This window comes from Triticum aestivum, chromosome 7A, assembly GCF_018294505.1.
Source record: "Triticum aestivum cultivar Chinese Spring chromosome 7A, IWGSC CS RefSeq v2.1, whole genome shotgun sequence".
Classification (NCBI taxonomy): domain Eukaryota; kingdom Viridiplantae; phylum Streptophyta; class Magnoliopsida; order Poales; family Poaceae; genus Triticum; species Triticum aestivum.
The window spans coordinates 67,928,084-67,948,811 of NC_057812.1; the positions used below are offsets into that span (position 1 = coordinate 67,928,084).

Here is a 20,728-nt window from a genome sequence, read left to right on the forward strand (position 1 = left end):
TTTTTCCCAGGACCAAAATGCTCTCTCTCTCTCTCTTCTCCTTAATTGTTGTGTCATGCCATTTTTTCGCTTATGTGGCATGATTAGCACATGTACATCATGAAGCACTGGTAAGCTATAACCCTTCCCTCTCTCTTATTAATTATTACTCCCTCCGTTTCATAATATAAGAGTGTTTTGGACACCAACACGAAGAAGTGAGTGTAACACATCAGCAAAACATCTATGAAACCGTGCTAAGAAATCTGCATACAAAAATTCCCTCGATGAAGTGAGCCTTTCCATTAGCGCTTACAAAATTCCCTAATAATCTCACCGTAGCCCTCGGTCCCGCCTACATCACTCGCACCCAAACTCCATCTCGCCTTGAACTGTGAGAAGAACACAATGATCATTGGTTAATCTCATTTCAGGGCTCAGCCAAAAGAAGAGGACGAAGAAATTGGTTTCAAACAGCTTTTTTTTCGTGTATATATAAAAATTCAATTCACGGCAGCTCAACCTATCAGGCCAAAGGTTTGCCAAATTCTAACCGGGCTCTGTTTCCCGAGGCTCCCGAATCACAGGCCCAGCAGCCCACCTTTGTCGTCTTTGTCGGTTTGGATCTCTCTCCGCCTCCTTTCCTCTTCGCCGCCGAGTGTACGGGAGACGAGGCGAAGCCGCCACCGCCGCGTGGTGTATAAATACCCACCGAGCAGAACACGGCGGCGATCGAGGCGAGTACCAGAGCAAAGATCGCGGAGAGGAGATGGCGATGGAGGGAGGCGAATCGAGCTCCACTCCCGAGCAGCAGCAGATCGAGGTCCTGTGCGTGGAGATGGAGGAGCTGGCGTCTTTCCTGAGGGCCAAGATCGAACCAGCAGCAGCCGCGCTCCGCCGCCGCAGCAGCAACGAGCCGGCGGCGGCGCCGGGGACGGACATCTCGGATCGCATCTCGGAGGCGCGGTACGCCGTATCCAAGGTCAGATCGGGGATGGCCACGCTCCTGCGGGGACCAGCAGCTGCATGCGAGTTCGTTCCGAACCCCGCTGGCGCTGACCATCAACCGGAGGAGGGGGAGGAGGAGGACATGACCCCCGAGACGACCAAGTATTAAAGGATGCTCGAGAGCGAGGTCGAGCTGGAGGAGAACGGGTGGAGGACATAGCGATGTATGCCCGGTTCTGCAAGGAGCTGCTAGAGATGGAGTACGGCCTTCGAGAGCTCCGGGAGCAGAATGAGAGGGACGACATTAAAAGGCAGCGCGAAGTGGACGCCACCATCCGCTTGTCGCGTCGGGGCCAACAGGAAGAGGAGGATGAAGAGGAAGCTGAGGAGGAGGAGGAAGAGGAAGAGGATGAAGACCTCACGGAATCAGCCGAGGAGATGGCCATGGAGATGGAGGCGGAGGAGAAGTTGTTTGCTTTGGAACGTAAAGGCTGGGAGTCTGCATGGGGAGACGAAAACGACTTCGAAGACGCGAGTAAGTAAAATATATTCCTTTGCTTTCTTCATTCAATCCTCCATTGTACTCCTTATGTAAACTAATATAAGATCTTTTAGATCACTAAAGATGGTATAAAGTAATTCATGTTGGAACATGTCTAACGCTTGGATTGATTTGGTTGCTTTGTGTCCTGCAGCCGTGCTGAGTCCTATGCACTTTACATACTGCACGCCAGGATTGATCCCATATGCTGCTAGGACCGCGAGCACCCTGCAGATCTACTCCGTCAAGATTATCGGAGCAGGTAGGAAGTTGGAGTGGCCACTCAATGTGTATGGGGTCGTCGCTGCCCGAGACGCCGTGGACTACAACCACAACATCCTCTTCTCTCGGTGGGGGGACGACTGCCAAAAACTCACTCCAGAGGTGTGCACCGTGTCCCTGTTTTTTCTCTTCGTTCCACCTTTCTTTTTCTTTTTCATTGTGCTCAACTATACGCATGATTATGATGATGATCCCTGCAGGATCCATTTTTGTGCTTGACTGGTCCGTCCCGTGCGATTGTGGCCATGGAATGTGCCGATTTGGAAGTCCAGCTGAAAGTAAAGGGTGAAACAAGGTCTAGTGATAGAGCATTGATCACCCGTCGGTCCACTTACTCCGGTGGTTACCATCAAGGTTTAGAGACCATGCTCTTCAGCAACTGCTTTTGCACGGTAGAGTTAAGCTTAGAGCGGCTTACGGAAACTGTCCAGGCTACTATCTTGAGTGTCCGTGTTGACGAAGAGGGGCCATGGCCTTTTGAACATGGCGGACGGATTATGTGCTCCTCACCACCACACGAAGTTAAGGACCCCCTATCCAAGCAAGTTGTTCTGGTTGATTCTCATAGTTGTGAAGGTGGAGAAATGCCAATGGGCACAGCCAGTTACATTGATCTGTCAAGGCGTGTTGTTTCTGTAAAATTGGAAGACAGCCTGCAATTTGCCATACAAGCCTACTCGCAGTCTGGCGCTATTGCTAGACAAAGTAGTGTCACGTTCAGGACCAAATATTGCAACGTTAGCCGAGGTATATGCAAGATTGGTGACTCGGTGGTGGAGATTACTATTGCTTGGTCCCATATTGTTAGGCGCAAGAGAGGAATCCACTTAGCAGGTCATGTTTGATGCTTCCTGTATTGTGTTGATGTTTTTTTTTTCGAAAGGGTATTGCGTTGATGTTATGGACTATGATACCCTTTACCAAGTTGTATCTGTTTTTGCCTCACATGTGGTTTACGAAGCTGCGGAAACTTCTTTTTTGTAGTAGTAGTATCGATTAGCTAAATGACCAATGTTACCTGAATATTTTTGTGTATGTGTATTATAATTTCTTACTATGCTGTGTGAAGTAGATTCAGCAGCCATGTTGTACAAATAGTCTGTGTTTTGTACTTTTCTTATTATATGTCACTCATGCTATATTCTGTCTACCATAATACTTGATTTCCCATAACATCCATCCATTCTTGTAAAGCCAAAACCAAATAAATGGCTATGGTCGAACCTGAGCTCCATCAAGGTGCTCTCAATGTTTTACAACTCCCCAGCCACCCGAAACATTGTCTCCGACATCAACTTTTCCAGGGCTTTCAGTGGTCAACTTGTTTCACTTGTCCTTTGCAGCAGAAAGGAACCTGTTTGACTTGTCCCTGCCTGAAAAGATTTACTAAGAAAAGGGCCCATGAGTAAGAGTTGATAGACCAAGGAAACAGCATGAACATGGAGCCACGAGATCAGCTTGTTCCATGTCTGACCTGGCCTCCATGATGAATTATACCTGGTTTCTAGCGTAAGATGCAGGAGCATCCCTACCAGCTGTTTCCTCTATCTCATCAGCTGACATTTGATCAACACGGTTGCCCAACACATGCTGACAGAGAATCTCTAGTCCTGGTTGTTTTGCTCAATCTCTTCAATTGCTTAAGTTCTGCGAATTATAGAGTCACAAAGCGGAGTAGAAGATGTCATTTTTTTTTAGGGAAAAGTATATTTCTCATCCCTCAACTCTTACAAAAGTTTAGAAATAGTCTCTAAACTTCAAAACCAGCAAAATATAGTCCCTCAACTTTCAAAAGCAGATAAGTTCTCTCGAAATAGGATTTCGCCCCGCTTTATAAATAAAGCAATAATCCCGAAAATCCAAATCCGAACATCACCATACAAATGACGGATGGGGCCATAGCACAATCATGCCCAAGTAAATAAAAGAGAAATAAGAAAAAAGCCACCTAATGGCGAGTGCCAACGGGCACTATGCCGATGATAAGCGACGCACCGAAGCCAGGATTCAAAAGCAGATAAGTTTAGTCGCTGGTGTCACCTCATGTGGTTTCTTTGCTGACCAGGAGTGGTTTTTGATTAAAACAGGACATGCCATGTGCGGGTCCCACTTGTCATTGTCAGGGAGAAAGAAATAATAGCTAAACATAAAAGTAAGGTGGGTGGGCTGCTAGCCCTTGCGTACTCCTGTCGCCGCGGTGCGGGTTCGACCCTGTGTCTCACACTTCTCTCTTAACTAGCTAGTATGATGCCCGTGCATTGCACGGAACATCAAGATGCATATTTTTATAAAACACCTATTGTGATTGACCCATGCGGAAGTAATCCCATGTGTAAAAACTAATGACATCTCGAGAAAGATGAGAGATAAGGTGAGGAGGAGTGGGGTGTGGTGGTGATCGGTGGTCGGACTGAGCGGAGGCATGGGGATGGACGACACTGACAGCGGCCACCATGCCAGATCGTTCCAGAGGCTTCCTTTTTTAATTGCTCAACAATTAGGTTGTGGGAGATAAGGATGAACGAGGGAATGCCATATCTGTAAATATGGAGAGAGGTGCGAGTATCTTTTTGCAAAATTGTCATAGTTTGCTTTCTATCCGTCAGTTATAGATCGGACGGTCTATATTGCAAGATGGCAGGCACACCATCATCATCAACTCGGTTTTTTTATAAGAAATAAAGACTAAAAAGCCAGAGGGGTAAATGAATGGATTATGATGAGCTGCAAAACATATACTATTGTGAATAAAGTAAGGACCAAATAAATTGTATGACTTGTCTGGTTGTCCCTGCCTGGATAAATATATACTCAAAAAGGAACAATGACTAGAGCTGACGACCAAGGAAAACACATTTGATGGACCGCCGAGGCACGGCATGAACGTGGAGCCATGCAATTTAAGCGTCACTGGTAAAGTTAGGATACTCGCACGGAGTACATCAACAGACGACAACACAGCTAGCCGTCAGTGTTTTCACAAAGAAAATAAAATTTCGCGCGGTGCAAAGTTCTAGGGTTATGAGAAGTCGGCTTTTCCCCGGGTCAAGTCAGAATTGTGATGGTTTCGTACAATTCACTAAGATCAAGTGAACTTTCTGAACCATGGTCACGAAATTCTCCTCTCCTATAGAATATAATTTGTAGTTTGCAATTAGATTAAAGCCTCAAACAGATCTTCAGCCATTTGTTGTATACATTAAAATTGAGGTCTCGAGGCCAATAAGCTAACAGTTTTTTGGTTCTCGAGATAGCTGACCGCTCTTTTTTTTGCCAAACGGTCAATAAGCTAACAGTATACTTCTATTATTTAAAAAAAAACAGTATACTTCTACTTGTGAATTAGAGATTTTGCAATTTGTTTTTATGAAGTGCTCTCATTTCTTCCTCTTGCCCTTGGTGTATACATCCCAGAAAACGACGAAACATGAGGGTGGTGGAGAGCGATGGATGCCGGCGGCCAAACCCTAACAACGGTGCACTGCCCCCGAGTATGAGAGCAAAGATGTGAATAATGGGTTGAACCAACCACTTGCTCGCGTTCAAACTAGTAACTCTTCCGATTATGCCCGTTGCCCTGTGGGATTTGTTTGGTCCCTTTGACCAAAAAAATACTAGCACTCACGTGTGGGAGTAGTATCGATTGATCAGGTTCCTCGGATCAGCTCAATGAATGCCTCATATCGATCTGCTCGTATCTTAAAAGTTCTCTTTTTCTAGGAGGCCTATTTTCTGCTATTATTTCTCTAAATACATGCATGTTTGATTGACTTTCATTCACGCTTTTATCACTCCATATTTGCTATCGTTGATATTATGTCTAGAAATTCCAATTTCCCTCATTTATATCAGGGAGGTGCTCCACTGTTCTTCCTACTTTGGTATGATGTTCTATTTTATCTTATAGACGTTTCTCCGAGACCCAAGTTAAATCCAACCATTTCTTTAGTTCTTCAAATAATCCTTTCAGTTCGATTCACATGTCCACTCCGATCATTTAATCTACAAATATTAGCTACAAGCAGAATACACAAACATATCACCCAAAAAAATTTCTATAGATATTAATAATTATGTACCATCTATATACAGTACATACACTTTTAATGATGCCCCATAATGATCCACAAATTTTAAAACGTCTATCTTTTTTGAAACTTGATATACTTGATGCCAACACAGAAGATAAAACAGAAGAACATGCTTAGCACAAAGTGAAGAGCTGTGACTAGGGGAAAGTAGCCATTTTCAAGGCCTAAGTACTCCTCCAAAAACTTCATCACTGGTTGGTCTGGCTGGCCCAACACACGGATTAGTTCCGTGTGGTCGCCGAGCTGTGAAGACACAAGCCCATATAGGGTCCATGCTGCTGGATCGGCCCAGTACATCCACCTCCACCACATGGGCATCGCCTGTAAAAGTGAGTGGCAATGCGTCATATACGCTAACATCCATTCTTCTATCAAAATTTCTAAGAGAGAAAGAATTGAAGGAATCAATTACCTTCCGTGTAATGATGAAGCCCGAGAAGAAATTCCATATCATGAAGATGAGGAAGGATAGCCCAGCAGCTATCTCTGGACTGGGTGTCAGTGCAACAGCCATCATCCCGTAGAGTGTGTAGTCCATGAAGCTTAGTATCATGTACATGACAAACCATATGAATTTTTCAAATGTCATCTGGAACCCTACCATTGGGTACACAATTGCTGAGAAAATGAGTGGTTGAATAACAATGTAAGGAATTTCAGCTGCTACCTGTGCAAGAAGATCCATTATGTGTGTTAGTTGCATTCCCAAGTGATGGAAGGTGTTTTACCAATTGACTTACCTGACCAATTACAAACGCCATTGAGGAGTACATGCCAGAAGCTTTTTCTCTATAGAAAACAACTCTCTCCATCGCCACGACTGGTTGTAAACTATTGCAGTTCATGGAACCGAGAAATAGGGCTGATCCATATCCAATTCCCAGTATGTTGAACACATCTTGCTCCACCTTACTGTTGTGAAGAAGATAGCTGGTAAATATTCTATGTCTGGTGAACTTTTCATTTTAGATTTGACACAACTAGTGACCATGCATGCGTACTTACATTGTTGACCCAATTTGCCAGAACACAACGCCAAACATGATTGAGATTGCAAATGTATTTAGAAAGCGAAATATATTTAGCTCTGAGTTTTTTCTGTAAGAGCAATATTGTTTCCATATACATGTCATGCATTGAGTTTTAGTGTCTCGCCAATATTTGGATGTGAATTGTAGATCTTCCTGGTTTGTATTTGGTTTGCTCAGCTCATCAACCAAAGCCATGTTCTCCCTGTGGATAGATACACAAGCCAGAGAAATACAATGTGATCATTTGCCTTCAAAATTTCCAGATGACAAATACAATATTTAAACAGCAAATTTATAGGCATGCATGTAATAGCTTACTTATATAAGTTGGAGTTCTCATAAATTTGTACGTAGTCCACTCCAATTGTACACTCCATGGCATGTGAGCTAATGTCTAACACCCATGAAGCTGGATTTTGACCATCCTTGATTCTAGGAACAGCGGGAATAACCTAAAAAGAGGCCATTTAGTTTTTCTCTCTATCTTATGAATGATAAGTTCGTCTCAACCTATCTCACCTCGAAATATTTTGTCAAATTTCTAGATAGTGATCCTAGAGAACCGCTATAAATGAGTTGACCTCCTTGTTTCATAAGTAGCAGCTGTGATTAGTGAGAAAAAATCAATCATTGTACTAAATAAATTTTTGCATGGAATAAATGATTAGCTTAATTTTAAGAAATGTTTTGTCCAATGAACCCCTATAAAAGAGACATCCCTACTCTATATATTGGGTGTGGTTGTCATTCTTTCTGGTAGCACTAGACATGTGCACAACAACTAACATACCTCGTCAAAAGATTCGAATAAATGAATATTCGGTTGATGAATTGTGCAAACAATAGTGCGCCCAGTGTCCACCAACTTTCGTACTGTATGCAAGACAATTGCTGCAGCACGAGCATCTAAACCAGTTGTTGGCTCATCCATGAACATAATAGAAGGGCTTGCCACAAGCTCCACCGCTATTGTAAGTCTTTTTCGTTGCTCGGCTGATAGACCTGTCACCCCAGGAATGCCCACCATTGCATTCCTCAAGCTGTTTAGCTCTACTAGTTCCATAATTTCTTCCACAAACATCTAGCAAAGTTTAAAACATGAAACTATGAGAACATGTATGCAAATCATGGTGCTAGTTTTTCTGTAATAATAAAAGTAATAAATATCTTACATCTCGTTGATAAGGTTTCACATATGAAGGTAGGCGAAGGTATGCAGAGAATAGAAGTGACTCATAGACTGTCAAGTGAGGAGAGTGTATGTCGGTTTGCTCACAATAACCAGTAATCCTTGAGCATGTATCTTGCTGTTTTTGGTAGCCGCCTATGTTAATAGTACCTTCGATGTAACCTCCGGTTTTTCTTCCTGCCAAAACATCAAGTAATGTTGTTTTCCCAGCACCAGTGATCCCCATCAACGCTGTTAGGACTCCTGGTCTGAATGAGCCACTAACATCTCGTAACAGCTGAAGCCTTGTTTCGGTTGCTCCAAATTTTTTCATCTCCTGTCATAAAATTGGCATATCTAAGATAAGAAGAGAGCAAAATAAGTTTTCATAACTAACATAAAATTGACATACAAGGGAGGGATTACTTTAGGCATGTCAACAAAATAGTTGATTTTTTTAAATACAAAACACAGCGGTTGGAACGGGATGCTAGCTTGATCAGTTGAAGCCTTCCCACCAACTATTACTTGACCGTCGTACTCTAAAGATTGTCTCCCTTGTGACTTGATATTACTTTGGTGCTTGTGTGGAGCTGCAAATAGTTTGATGAGATATTTATCCTTGTTTTTTCTCCGTGAAGCATAAGATGTAACTTTGTTCAATGTACTTACAGTTTAAGAACTCTAATGCCAATATGCTCAGGATGTTGAAGATCAGTGCAAATCCAAATAAAACTACTACACAAATCCAATACCATTGCCATTCACCGAGCAAACCCCTGACCTTCAGAATAGCTTCTCCAATAGTCTTAGCATTTTCAAAATGGAACTCCTGTAATAAGACATGATTTAGAAAAATAGTAGACAGTGGAACACGGAGATATTGTGTCTCATGACATACAATAATTGTTTATGTTGTAGTGTTATATGCTGCTAGTATATCGTTCCTTCTTACCTTAGCCCATCTTTTGTCAAGATATTCGTTCAAAGCTAGAGCATTGAGGGCGTAGGTGAATGGGGAAGCCCAATAACCCCAGCTCAACCATGGTTGGAGGTCATCTGCGTTTTGAATGGAAAATAGGTAAATTCCATCTCTGGCCTTGAAATGATGAGAATGTTATTACGTTGTTGCGCTATTCAGTGGTAGATAATCTAACCTTTTGATATGATGAAGCCTCCAAGTATGAAGATTGCAACTAGAGCTTGCGTCCCTAGTATATTTGATACTATTGGTGTTCTTCCAATGGTCGCTAAAAAGCGATAAAGACCTAGTGACATTTGATGCATCACAAAAAACACTAGTAATTGCTGAAATAACCTGCCACAAAATTGAAGGCCTCAGTTAGTGAGTAGTTATTTCCTTATTGGATAGCATTTGAATGATGATGGATGATGTTGAAATTTTTGTATATACCTAATGGGAGAAGGTGCATAGCCAATTGCATAGTAGGTTGGGAAAGGTCCAAAGACTTGACTCCATTAGTGATATAGGTAGACTGATAAGGAAAACTGAGCAAACAACAGCCCATCCTGGTAATGCTAATGACTCCCTTTGTTTATAGAATATCGGGAGTCTCTTTGTGGTCATTGCAAGTTCGATCATGCTGTTGAAGTTTATGACAGCTATACCCATAAAGAGAGCACCCAAGTACTTTACTCCCTCAAAAACTGTATCTGGGCTCGTTTCTGTCCGAAGGAAAAGTGTCGCAATGACAAAAGCTAGAAAAATGATTTGTATAGCCTTGAACATATGAACCGGACAATTTCTTTTAAATAGGAGTACTTCCCTTGAGAGGCAAGCTCTGAAAACATTCCGCTTTGATATGCCTGGATTGTTATATGCTTGAAATTCTTCCTTGCCCTGTTCGATGTCGTAATTCTTGCACTGCTTATCTTCCAGAGATTGAGGAAGGTCATATGCTTTGAAGCAATTTACGAAATTTTCAATGGTATGATTTTGATATTCACTCACATCACCGCTCTAGTACTGCTTTTGATACTTTTTTAAGGTAACCTATCCAATGCAAATAGTACATTATTTATCATGTTGAGTAGTTGGAGAAATTGATCTCGTGCTTACTCTAAATGATACATTAGACTATAAAGTGCTTTACTATTGATTCCAATCACCATGTGTGAACAAGCGGACAAGACTTCTTGTGCATTAGAATTCAGTAAATAAAAAACACTGGCATGCAGTTCAACTTAATAAATGTCACTCTACTATTTCCCTATGCTAAAGAAACAACCTAGTGCTCTTCCTAATATTGTTTCGTCTTTTTGTATGTTTCTTTCAATGGAACACCATGTCAACTAAATTATCTTCGCTTCATTTTTCCGTGCGATGTTTGGTTATGTTAATCACATAACAATGCTTAATCCATACACGTCTATACTCATAGTATATTTATTTTCTATTGATGACCTTATGGCTATATAATTAGAAATGGCAAGATATTTGTACTATGTGTTTTCTCTACCTAGTGAACTAATGGTCTACGATACAATTCCAATATAGCTTTCCGATCATTTGAAGCTCATGCAAGGCAAGTACTTGTAACGAATATGATTTATAACCAGTTATGAAATGTATCATGATTTACCTCTTGAAGGAAGTCAGCTACATTCTTCCTGCTAGGGCAGGTAAATCCAATGTTGTTGAAAAGGTCAATAACATTTTGTCGAGCGCCATGGTAAACAATATCACCCTCACAGAGAAGGATTATGTCATCAAACAATTCTAATATCTCTGGAGATGGTTGTAACAAGGAGATAACCATTGTAAGATCCATGAGATGTGCCATTTGTCCAAGAAATGTCATAATCTCAAATGTGGTAGAGCTATCCAGGCCTGTTGATATGTCATCCATAAAGAAGCACCTTGCACGACCAACTAGCATCTCTCCTGGATCATTAAAAGGAAGGTAATTAGAAAGATTGCTAGTGAGATACATATATATAATGAATTACAATATGTACATGCAACCTACTTAACCCGAGCATACCCAGGACCAGGCTTTTGCAAAGCCTACCATGGTAATCATGTGGCCCAAAAACAGACGTTTGCATTGTAAAAGGCACTCAAACCATTTTTTTGGAATAAACATGAGTTAATGTGCCTATTTAAAAATATTTTTTCACAACTTTTGGTATTTTGGGGCCGGTTTTGGCAGAAATCATAGCTCAAGCCCATGCACACCCCCTCGAAATTTCAGGTCGGGCTGCCCATGACCAGGCATAGTACAAACCATGTGGCACAATATAATTTTCCAACGATTGTAGACATGTAAATTTTATCTCTGCAATGTTCTTTCCTTCATCAACATAATAGAGTTAAATGTACCTTTAATTATATTATTCTCTTTGCAATATTTTGGGCCATGTTGTCCCACAACATAGGTAGGGTATGCAATTCTTCATGTCGTTTTTGCAACAAGCACCTAATGTGCTAAATATCGCTTACTTTTTAGTGTGTTGTACAATTGATTGCAAACAACTATATTATATTTCATTAGTAGAAATAAATCTTCTAGGATCACAATCTCCGAGGACAAGAATAATATTGCCATATTGGTCAGACAAAAGATCCTTTAGACTGAAGTTACTCAATTGCATAGAGTGGTATGGAAGTTAAAGCAAATAGTTTATCAGAGTGGAACAGAAGATCATGTGTGTATTTAAAAAAAGTAAGACTTGCCTAATGTGGTTCTCTTCTTTTGCCCCCCAGAAATCCCTCTTCGGAGCTCATCCCCTATTATGGTGTCAGCACAGTTCGACAATCCAAGAATCTATGTGTAGTATAATTTTTAAGTTATTGTTAGATAATATAATTCTGAATATCATAAGATGAAATAAATATACCTTCATAATATAGTTTGTTTTCAGGTTGCTTCCTTCTCCAAACTTGGTTGCCTATGCAAAAGACACCTTGTATGTTATTCAATAAAATGATGACAACTTCACAAATATTTTAGTCATAAAAGTGAGTGATACCTTAGAAAATAGCTCATCATCCACTGGAGCAGTCCTTCGCACTTCATCTTGTAGCATCTCTAAATTGATGGGCATGTCAAGTAGGAGCAATGAATTTGTGCGTATTTCGCATGGAAATTGATATTATTTATTATTGAAACATGGCTACTGCCTGATTGTGTCAGTTAAATCAAGAGATTATTTGTGCCTAATTTAGCGTAAGCAATAGAAGAAACACAAGGGGCACACCAAAGTCGTTGCTGGAACCCATCATGTTGGAAGAGAAATTAAGTGTTTCTCTCACTGTCATCTCAGCATGGTGAAGATCATACTGGCTAACATAAGCACGCATGTAGTGAGGTGTAGAGGAAATTGATTCTCCATTGTACATTACTTTCCCTTGGAACTGCCAAAATGATATTAAAACATGATATTATTTAAAACCTTGCTTGCAAACCATTTGCAACAGATGTAACATAGCATAATATATTATGTACTTTTTTTAGCCTGATACCTTCAAAGAGGGGTCTAATTTTCCAGCCAGTGCTCTTAAAAAGGTTGTTTTTCCTGATCCAGGTGCTCCCACAACAAGAGTCATCCTAAATATAAATAGAAAGGAAAGCTTCAGGTATAATGAAATAATGTACTTCCCTTCATAGATATTCAATAGGACCTCAGGACATCGCCTCCTCGATGACGCAAAAGGTTGTCCACGGCTCAATGAGAATGAGTGCACTATGCTTACTCCTTCTAGCCATGATGGAACTTATTTGTAACATAAAATGTGCCATGGAAAAAGAATTATGTAGCTTTACCTTGATGATCGTATTGTGCCACTTGCCGTGTTGAGAATTTTGATTCCCGTCCTCTGTGTGCCACAAAGGTATGCAGATTCTAGAATTTCCTACGCGAGAAAGAGATTTTCGCCCGTACATAAACTTTTCAATGAGGATACAAGAGGATATTGCCATTAATTGGTGAGCACCATACAAACCAGCAATAGGAAAATACATCTGTAACATAGTTGCAAGCACACCTAGCTAGCTATTTGATAAAATCTACAAAACATTATTGTACATACTTTTGTGTTTTCTATGGCCCTTTTTCACTGACAACGAGCTTCGTAAGTTTTTTTTTGCGCTGTTGTTTCTATTCTTCAATTTGGTATGCTTGTTGTTCTCTTCCAGATTCTGGTCAAGCTCATGTGACTGGGTGTATGTCGTGGAATATGTGATACATTCGCTGCCATGCAATGATGGCAATGAACAATTTCTATCAAATCCACGTCACATATATAGCTATAGATGAATAATAGAACACATATATGTGTATATAATTATGAATTTTAGCACTTGGGTGGTTGGGTTACAAGCCAACTTGACATGTACATATAGGAATAGGAATCGGCAAGCAGACACAACCACTAGGTCATTGCTATTCGACTAGTCTATCAGAGTATCCTACGAAGTCAGGTCCAGTAGGCGCAGGATGCGCTAAGCCATTCGATCTTCCTACTGGTGGTCCACCATAGAGCTCTATGTAGCCATTTATTTTCTCTCTTAAATAATTTGTTTCTTTTTTATCTCATGACTTTTTATGCGATCGAAAAACGAATGAGATCAGAAAGATAGGCGGACGACTTGACCATAAGGTGGGATGTTTCCCTGAGCAGTAAGCAACGGATCTCCCTTAAGAGGATTTATGCGGGTGCCTGGGTACCGACCCCATTGTTTTGGCTTTCAATTTTGAATCTTGTATATATTTTGAACCAAAAGTCTAAATGAAGTTTTGTTTGCACATTCATTTTCCTAGTGAAGAGGACTTTTAAATAAGATCACTTCTGAATACATTTTGGCATGTTTTTAAAACTTCACCAAGTTCCAGCTGGTAAAACTTTTTTTTGCGGGAGTTCAACTGGTGAAACTTGATATGAACGAACGAAAAAATTACCAAGTTTCAGGAACTAAAACTTAAAACTTGGTATTTCTCGTGTGGAATCCAATGATTTTGCGGATTCAGAAGCAATCGTGCTGCTGGGCACGGCTGAGCTGGTGTGTGCCCCTACACCCGTGTGCCTCTGCGAATTTCGGTGTACATATATGTATGCCATGTTGAGCTAAATTTGTAAATAAGCATATGGGGGTGGTTTGCCGGGCATGCATGCGTGCATCGTTAAAAGGCGTAACCGTACCCACCTTGGCAGCGCGGACGCCCGGCAGTGCAGGCACGCCGGCGTGGACACTGACGTCGTCGAACTGGACCTCCACCTTCCCCGGAGCTCCGCCGCATCCCGACCTACGCACGCACACAGCTCCGCTTTCATTAATCTGCATGCATTATATGGAGTGCACACTAGCATATACTGTATATACTACTCCTTCCGTCTCAAAATAAATGTCTCAAGTTTAGTACAACTTTATACTTGCAAATGCAACCATGCATGCAAGCACATAAAATCGTAAAAGAGCGTATATGTACCGTAGCCTGGCCTCCCGGAGAATGCGAAGGAACTCTCGGTTCTCTGCATGCGTCAATGGAGGCACCTCCGCCATTGTTGCCGCCCGCAAGTATGTGACTGTGCGTATACCGAGCAACCATGGTGTGTATATATACACATTTAAAACGGACGCTTCCACTTTGAGCGTAAACCTCAGGAAATGCTAGCGAGTAGTACGTAAAAATATACTTATAATAAACACGCATGACTCGCATTGCTCTGTATTCTAAGCGCCCAACCAACCATGCATATGGGCTAATATTTAAGAAGCAAAGACCTCTACCTACACGATCAACAAAATGATTCAGTCGAATGTTAGTGGTGCTTATGATACGTATAAAATGGGTATGGGTTGATGTATTTCAGTATTTGTGCTGAAGTAATGGGTGCATGTACTATTTAAAACATACAGTTACATGAATTCACGTAAAAAACGATAGTTATAGGTATATCAACGATCGACCCACGTTGTACAACCTACACATAGTGCTAATACGTTCGCTAGAAAAATCTTAATCGGTTGGCTAAGAGATTCTGCAAGCGACGTGCGTTGAGGAGTCATACTAACCGGCCTGGTGATCGCGTCTACTTTTTTTAACACAGTAGAGATGTAAGCGCTCCTATAAACGCGCATACACTCACTCTAATAAACATACACACGCACACCCTATTTCTATGAACACCTCCGAAAGACTGAGCCGCCATATCATCTTGAAATTTACGAAGTCACCGTAGCCCGACGGGAACGTCTCCTCCCACTGAATGCGCATCGCCGGAAATCCTGAAATAAATTCAGGAATAAATGCAAGCACCAGGACTTGAACCCTGATGGGCTGGAGATACCATAGTTCCTCTAACCATCCAACCACAGATTGGTTCGCCGCGTCTACTTTAATTATTAGTTGATGCATGCGCCACATGGGCTATACGCTGTGCAATTGTTCTCCGCGGGACACTGCGATCTAGACAAACCTGCATAACAAAACGCCAGACCTGAAGAACCAAATCTGGGGACACGCCATCTTTCACACACCTCCCGGCGATACAAAGAAGCATCATCGGAACGAGGGCGAGGTGGGTGTACCTTATTGCATGCCGATAGTGACACCATTGTCTCGCCACCGCCAAACGGAGACAACTCTAAATTTATTCCTAACCCTACCATCACTCGAACAAAGCCCGGGTGTCCCCCTTTCTTCATCTAGCGGCAGATGGAGGGAGAGGTGGCCCTCAGACTCGTGGGGAGCAGTGGCGGAGCTACACTCAAAAGCTTGGGCGGGCCAGTCTGAAGAGAAACCTAATATTTTTGATAATTATGACCCACATCTACCCTTACCCCAGCCTGGTGCAGCAAAATTTGGACGGGCCATGGCCCTTTTTGCTACAATGTAGCTCCGCCAGTGGTGGGGAGTATGATCAATCGGGCTCACCGCTCTCCTAAGTGAGGGGGACAGGAGAAAAGAATGACCCAACACTTTAACATCCTAACAAATTAAAGAATTTAACATCCATTTGATTTTCCTTGCTCCACCATGCAAATCAGTTCATCATTTTCATTAACAATACGTACCTCCTCATAAATCTCTGGCCTTACGAGAACATTCGTGTTTGGGGTTGATTTTGCTATGTCTATAACTTGTTGCAAGCAAGTTGCATTAATCGTATCAGCCTTTGTTACGATCAATGAAATGTAAATGAGGTACTCCCTCTGAATGAGAATACACTGATTTTTAAGTCTTTGATTTGACTAGCGGAACATGAGTTTTATTCCATAAAAACTATATCTATAGATACATTGTCAAATGAAGTTTCTAAACATATATTTATTGTCGCATATCATACATATTTTATTAGTTAAACTGATTATCTAAAACCCCGTGTCCAGCTTATATTCCCATCTAGAGGGAGTATTGAGTGTGCATTTCTGCAGACTCTGATACCTTCAAAGCCACCAACTTCTTCTTCCTGCATTAACAAACTAGACAAGCCTTCCGCATATGGCAACGAAGTGACAAGGGATGGCAAAATCCCCTAGTTGGATGGAAACCATCTGCCACCTGAGAATTGAGCCAAATTAAGTTTAACCTTACCATTCCTGCTAAAGGAGCCAGCTGATCAGAACATATTTACCCTTCCTAGAATAGAACCCGCGTTTGTTGCACTGGAGCTTGCCTCGTCCAATGCTATCAAGTCGCCATGCAAACCCTAGTCCACAACGGGACATGTCACCCAGCTCAAGCCTATCACATGAGACAAGAGCCAAATGATCGTCATGAACAAGGAGAAAACCCATGGTCGCGATACCACTGAGAGGAGGGAAAACCTTAGACTTACGTCGGGGAAAACAAATATGTAAACTCTTTTTTATGATGCATACTAATATGGGTTTATATACCTTTTTTAGAAAACTCCACTCGAACTTATGGGTTTATATACCTAGATCCGCCAATACATCTATCGTACTCAATTCAGGGTAAGCTAGTTTCTTCTTTCTTTGAAAGCCTATTGGCGCTTTAGCCCGGGCGCAGCTATGCCTCACTTTATGCGAGACGGTACCTTGGCTCGCCTATAGGGAGCCAGTAGTGGGTCGGCCCAGCAACCATGTGGGATTGTCATGCCGATGTCACGTACGTTTCCTTTTTCTGTTTTACGCTTGTTTATATTTTGGAAATATTAAATACATATATTACAGAAAATTAGTTTTGTTAGTTTTTTACAATGTTCATCATACGTTAAAACATGCACATGCATTGTAAAACAATGCTCAACTTTTAGAAAATATCTGTACCATCAAAAAAATGTATGCGACTATCAGTAAATGTTCCAAGTTCTAAAAATGTGTTTGACATTTTTTTAAATGTTATACAATGTAAATTAATTTTCGTGTAATTCAATATAAAATCATACCATTCAAAAAAAATCATTACATTCAACGTTTGAATTTTTTTAGCATGCATTCAAGAAATACTTAACAACATTAATCATGTGTTTAAAAAATATTAAACATGTACATAAGATGTTTTAGATGTATATAAAAAACATACAATGTGTATGAAAAAAGTAGATATCAAAACATATATTTAAAAAACTATTAATCATGTCCTTAAAAAAATGGTAAACATGTACAAAAAATGTTTGTGATGTATATGAAAAATGTATAATGTGTATGAAAGACATGTGTTAAAAAATTTAAACAAGAAAAATAAGAAGATGAAAAATACCAAAAAACACAGACAAAAAACAAATAAATCCGATGCAAAATAGTGAAACCCCAATAAAGAAAACCACAAACATAAAACTCACGCGACAGCTACCGTCCGGTTCCAGCCCAGTAAGTCCGCGCCAGAAGCGAGACCTCGCAGCGGGCGAGAAATAACTCTGGCGCTTCAGGTCGAAAAGATACACGTTCTGCGGGCCCAACCAACCGACGGCAGGTGTAAGACCCGAAACCCCCCGTCGGGACCTCCTACATTTTTCTTTCCAAATAATAACGTTCACACGCGTGGCATATTTGCACATTGCTCACACGCCTTAATCCATGTTGCTTCCGTTTTTGCACGAATCCTAAATAAATCTGTTAAAATATGAGTGCCACGTGGCATCATCGTGTGCGTGGGAGTTGGAAAATTTGCCCACACGTCCCGCAGCATGCGGTTTGCCAGCTGCGCTGACCTAGTCCATGTGCGCGTGGGCGAACTGCTTTTCGTTCACACAATACTCATATGTTGTTGGATGGCAACTGCAGTTGCACGTAGGTGGCAACTAGGTAAACACACATGGTAACTATGATTCGTTGCTAGACGGCAACTGTAGTTGCGTGTACATGGCAACCAGATAAACACACATGACAACTGTGATTAACCATACATAACAACTATGATTGGACCACACGTGACAACTAGATAAACACACGTGGCAACTATTGTTTAACCATATGTGGCAAGTAGTTAATCGGACACGGTAACTATGGTTTGATTACACGCGGTAATTAACATAAATTCGATATAGCAACTATAGTTAACCAAAACAGAAAGAGTTGTCATGCTTTTACAACTACATTTGTCATCCCTGACAACTACATTTGTCATCCCGGATGGCAACTAAATCGTCATCCTGCGAGTACCTAAAGTAGCTGCCCAGGACGTGGAGGCACATTTACTTCATGCCACACATGTGGGGTGGGGATGAATAGTATTTGTTGGGTATATGGCACGAAGTAGCTTCGTTTAAACGTGTGAACAATTCTAATATTCGCCAACACATAACTCGTGTGGGTTGCCTCCTACTCACACCACACACGGTATGTGAGCGAATGTTTTTTTTTGTGGCGATAGACGCGGCGGAAACCAGTGAAGTGGGCACCCCCTCCCCATGTGCGAGGCAGCGCATGTGCTGGGCGGGAAGCTACCTTGTTTTTCTATTTTCCTATTTTTTTCTGTTTTAACTTTTTTCCTTTATAAAATAATTCAGGATTTAAAAAAGTTATGATTTTGGAAAAGATGTTCATGGATTCAAAAAATGTCCATGACTTAAAAAATATTCCGGAAATGATAAATGCTCACAGATTCAAAAAAAACATGAGTTTCTAGAAAATGTTGACAATATTCAAAAATTGTTCGAAAATTTCAGAAAAAATTCTTCACAAACTTATAAAAATGTTTCCAATTCTCTAAATATTCATGAACAGAAACAATATTAGTAAAAAATGATTCTGAATTTCAAAAATTGATCCTAAACATATATGGAATTTCAAAAAATGATCCTAAACATATATGGAATTTCAAAAATTGTTCGTGAATTTGAAAATGTTGAAGATTTTTAAAAAAATTCACAGTTCATACAATGTTCATGAATTTAAAAATACTCATGATTTCAATACAATGTTCATGATTGCAAAATATGTTCACAAGTTTGAAAGATGTTCGCAAAAAATTGAAAAAGAAAAAGTAAAAGAAAAATAAAAGAATAAAAAGGAAAATAAAAAGGAAAGGAAAAAACAAAAAAAGGGAAAAAGAAAGAAAAAGATGAAAGGAAGACAAAAACCCGGTCCAGGGTTGGTTCTAGAACCTTCCAACTACCGGTCAAGATAAAATTCAGAAATGGGCTGGCCCACACGAATAGCGGGTGAGGGGTTACGCGCTAGGTCACTAGAACCGGCGGAATAGAAGTGGACGGGTCGGGTCGTAAGGATATCTTCATCGACGACCTAACCAGACACCGCATTTGTGATTTGTCCCCTATAAAAAAATTGCGGAGAAGGGGGATCAGTCCACGTTCCTCATCTCTGGCCCGTCATGAGCCCCGAAAAATGAAGCTTCGCCTCCTTTGCAGTCATGAGCGTCAAGAAGTCAAGTTATCCGCCTCCGTGTCACCGACCAGCGGCTAATCGGCCGACGATGTTGAGGCCGCCAAGCTTAGCTTCAACAGGAAGGGAGGAACGGTGGCCTTCATGTGATACAAGCTTCGGAGACCTCTTGTGCGTTACTCTTCCTTATTGCCGACGACGCTCGTGGATGTGCCGACTTCTTGGTCGTGGCGGCGGGACGCGGCCGAGCTGGCGACCTAGTCTTCGTCCTCACTCTTGCCAAACACTTTTATCTACTGCCTCGTCCATCTCCTTGTAGGCGGCCTCTAAATCCGCCTGGTATTGGTGGTAGCGCCAGCGCTCACGGCGGATGTCGTAGGCAAAGTGATAGGACTCGAGCAGAGCCTCCTGCTCGGGCACGTCCACGTCCAGCGCAATAGGCGTGCCGACAGTGAGTAGATCCTCCGTCCGTCGCTGCTCGTCGAGGAGGCAGAGGTTGTAGGCATGGTCGGCCTGCGCTTGCCACAATGTGACCTTCCGGTCCTCCAGCACGATGTCCATGTAGTGAGCACGGGCCTTGCCCATGGTGATGCCGACATTGGCCGGCGCAGACAGTGGCACCGGCTCGTCGTCAACCGCCTCTGCCATTGGCACGTCCGCAACGCCGGCCACTGGTGAGCTCGTCCGTCTAGCGCCCTGCCAACCAGCAGTAATGGCGACGATCTCCTTCTTCTGTTCGAACGAGAGGCCGTCCCATAGGGCTTTGGAGCTCGAGGAGGTCATGGCGGGTATGGTAAGGTGAGGGATAAAGAGCGGAGGAGGGTGGATGGATGCGGTTGTGTTTGCCGACCTGTGGGGGTTAAATAGCGGGCATAGGGCATGCCAGATGGCGAGGTCCTTAATGGTGGGCGGCA

At 41.8% G+C, this 20,728-nt stretch overlaps 2 protein-coding genes and 1 pseudogene across 2 annotated transcripts; 1 reads left to right on the forward strand and 2 right to left on the reverse strand.

Annotated features, from left to right (window-relative positions):
* Nucleotides 1–595: 595 nt before the first annotated feature.
* On the forward strand, nt 596–2,762 carry LOC123152413 (uncharacterized). The gene is made up of 3 exons (XM_044571969.1): nt 596–1,462; nt 1,623–1,852; nt 1,951–2,762. Exons 1-3 carry the CDS (start codon nt 1,150–1,152, stop codon nt 2,593–2,595), a joined length of 1,188 nt encoding a protein of 395 aa, XP_044427904.1. The 5' UTR covers nt 596–1,149; the 3' UTR covers nt 2,596–2,762.
* A 3,130-nt stretch (nt 2,763–5,892) lies between these two features.
* On the reverse strand, nt 5,893–11,937 carry LOC123147588 (ABC transporter G family member 45-like; annotated as a pseudogene).
* A 283-nt stretch (nt 11,938–12,220) lies between these two features.
* On the reverse strand, nt 12,221–14,564 carry LOC123153032 (ABC transporter G family member 45-like). The gene is made up of 5 exons (XM_044572353.1): nt 14,491–14,564; nt 14,208–14,307; nt 12,828–12,916; nt 12,527–12,611; nt 12,221–12,418 (listed from the first exon to the last, which is right to left on the reverse strand). The coding sequence occupies exons 1-5, from the start codon at nt 14,562–14,564 to the stop codon at nt 12,221–12,223; spliced, it is 546 nt and encodes a 181-aa protein (XP_044428288.1).
* Between the last annotated feature and the right edge of the window lie 6,164 nt (nt 14,565–20,728).

Coding starts and splice junctions, on each gene's coding strand:
- LOC123152413 (XM_044571969.1), top strand. CDS start 1,150: ATGTATGCCCGGTTCTGCAAGGAGCTGCTAGAGATGGAGTACGGCCTT. Junction 1,463..1,622: donor AAACGACTTCGAAGACGCGA/GTAAGTAAAATA, acceptor TGTGTCCTGCAG/CCGTGCTGAGTCCTATGCAC. Junction 1,853..1,950: donor GCCAAAAACTCACTCCAGAG/GTGTGCACCGTG, acceptor TGATCCCTGCAG/GATCCATTTTTGTGCTTGAC.
- LOC123153032 (XM_044572353.1), bottom strand. CDS start 14,564: ATGGCGGAGGTGCCTCCATTGACGCATGCAGAGAACCGAGAGTTCCTT. Junction 14,308..14,490: donor CTCCGGGAGGCCAGGCTACG/GTACATATACGC, acceptor GTGCGTGCGTAG/GTCGGGATGCGGCGGAGCTC. Junction 12,419..12,526: donor AATTAGACCCCTCTTTGAAG/GTATCAGGCTAA, acceptor TCATTTTGGCAG/TTCCAAGGGAAAGTAATGTA.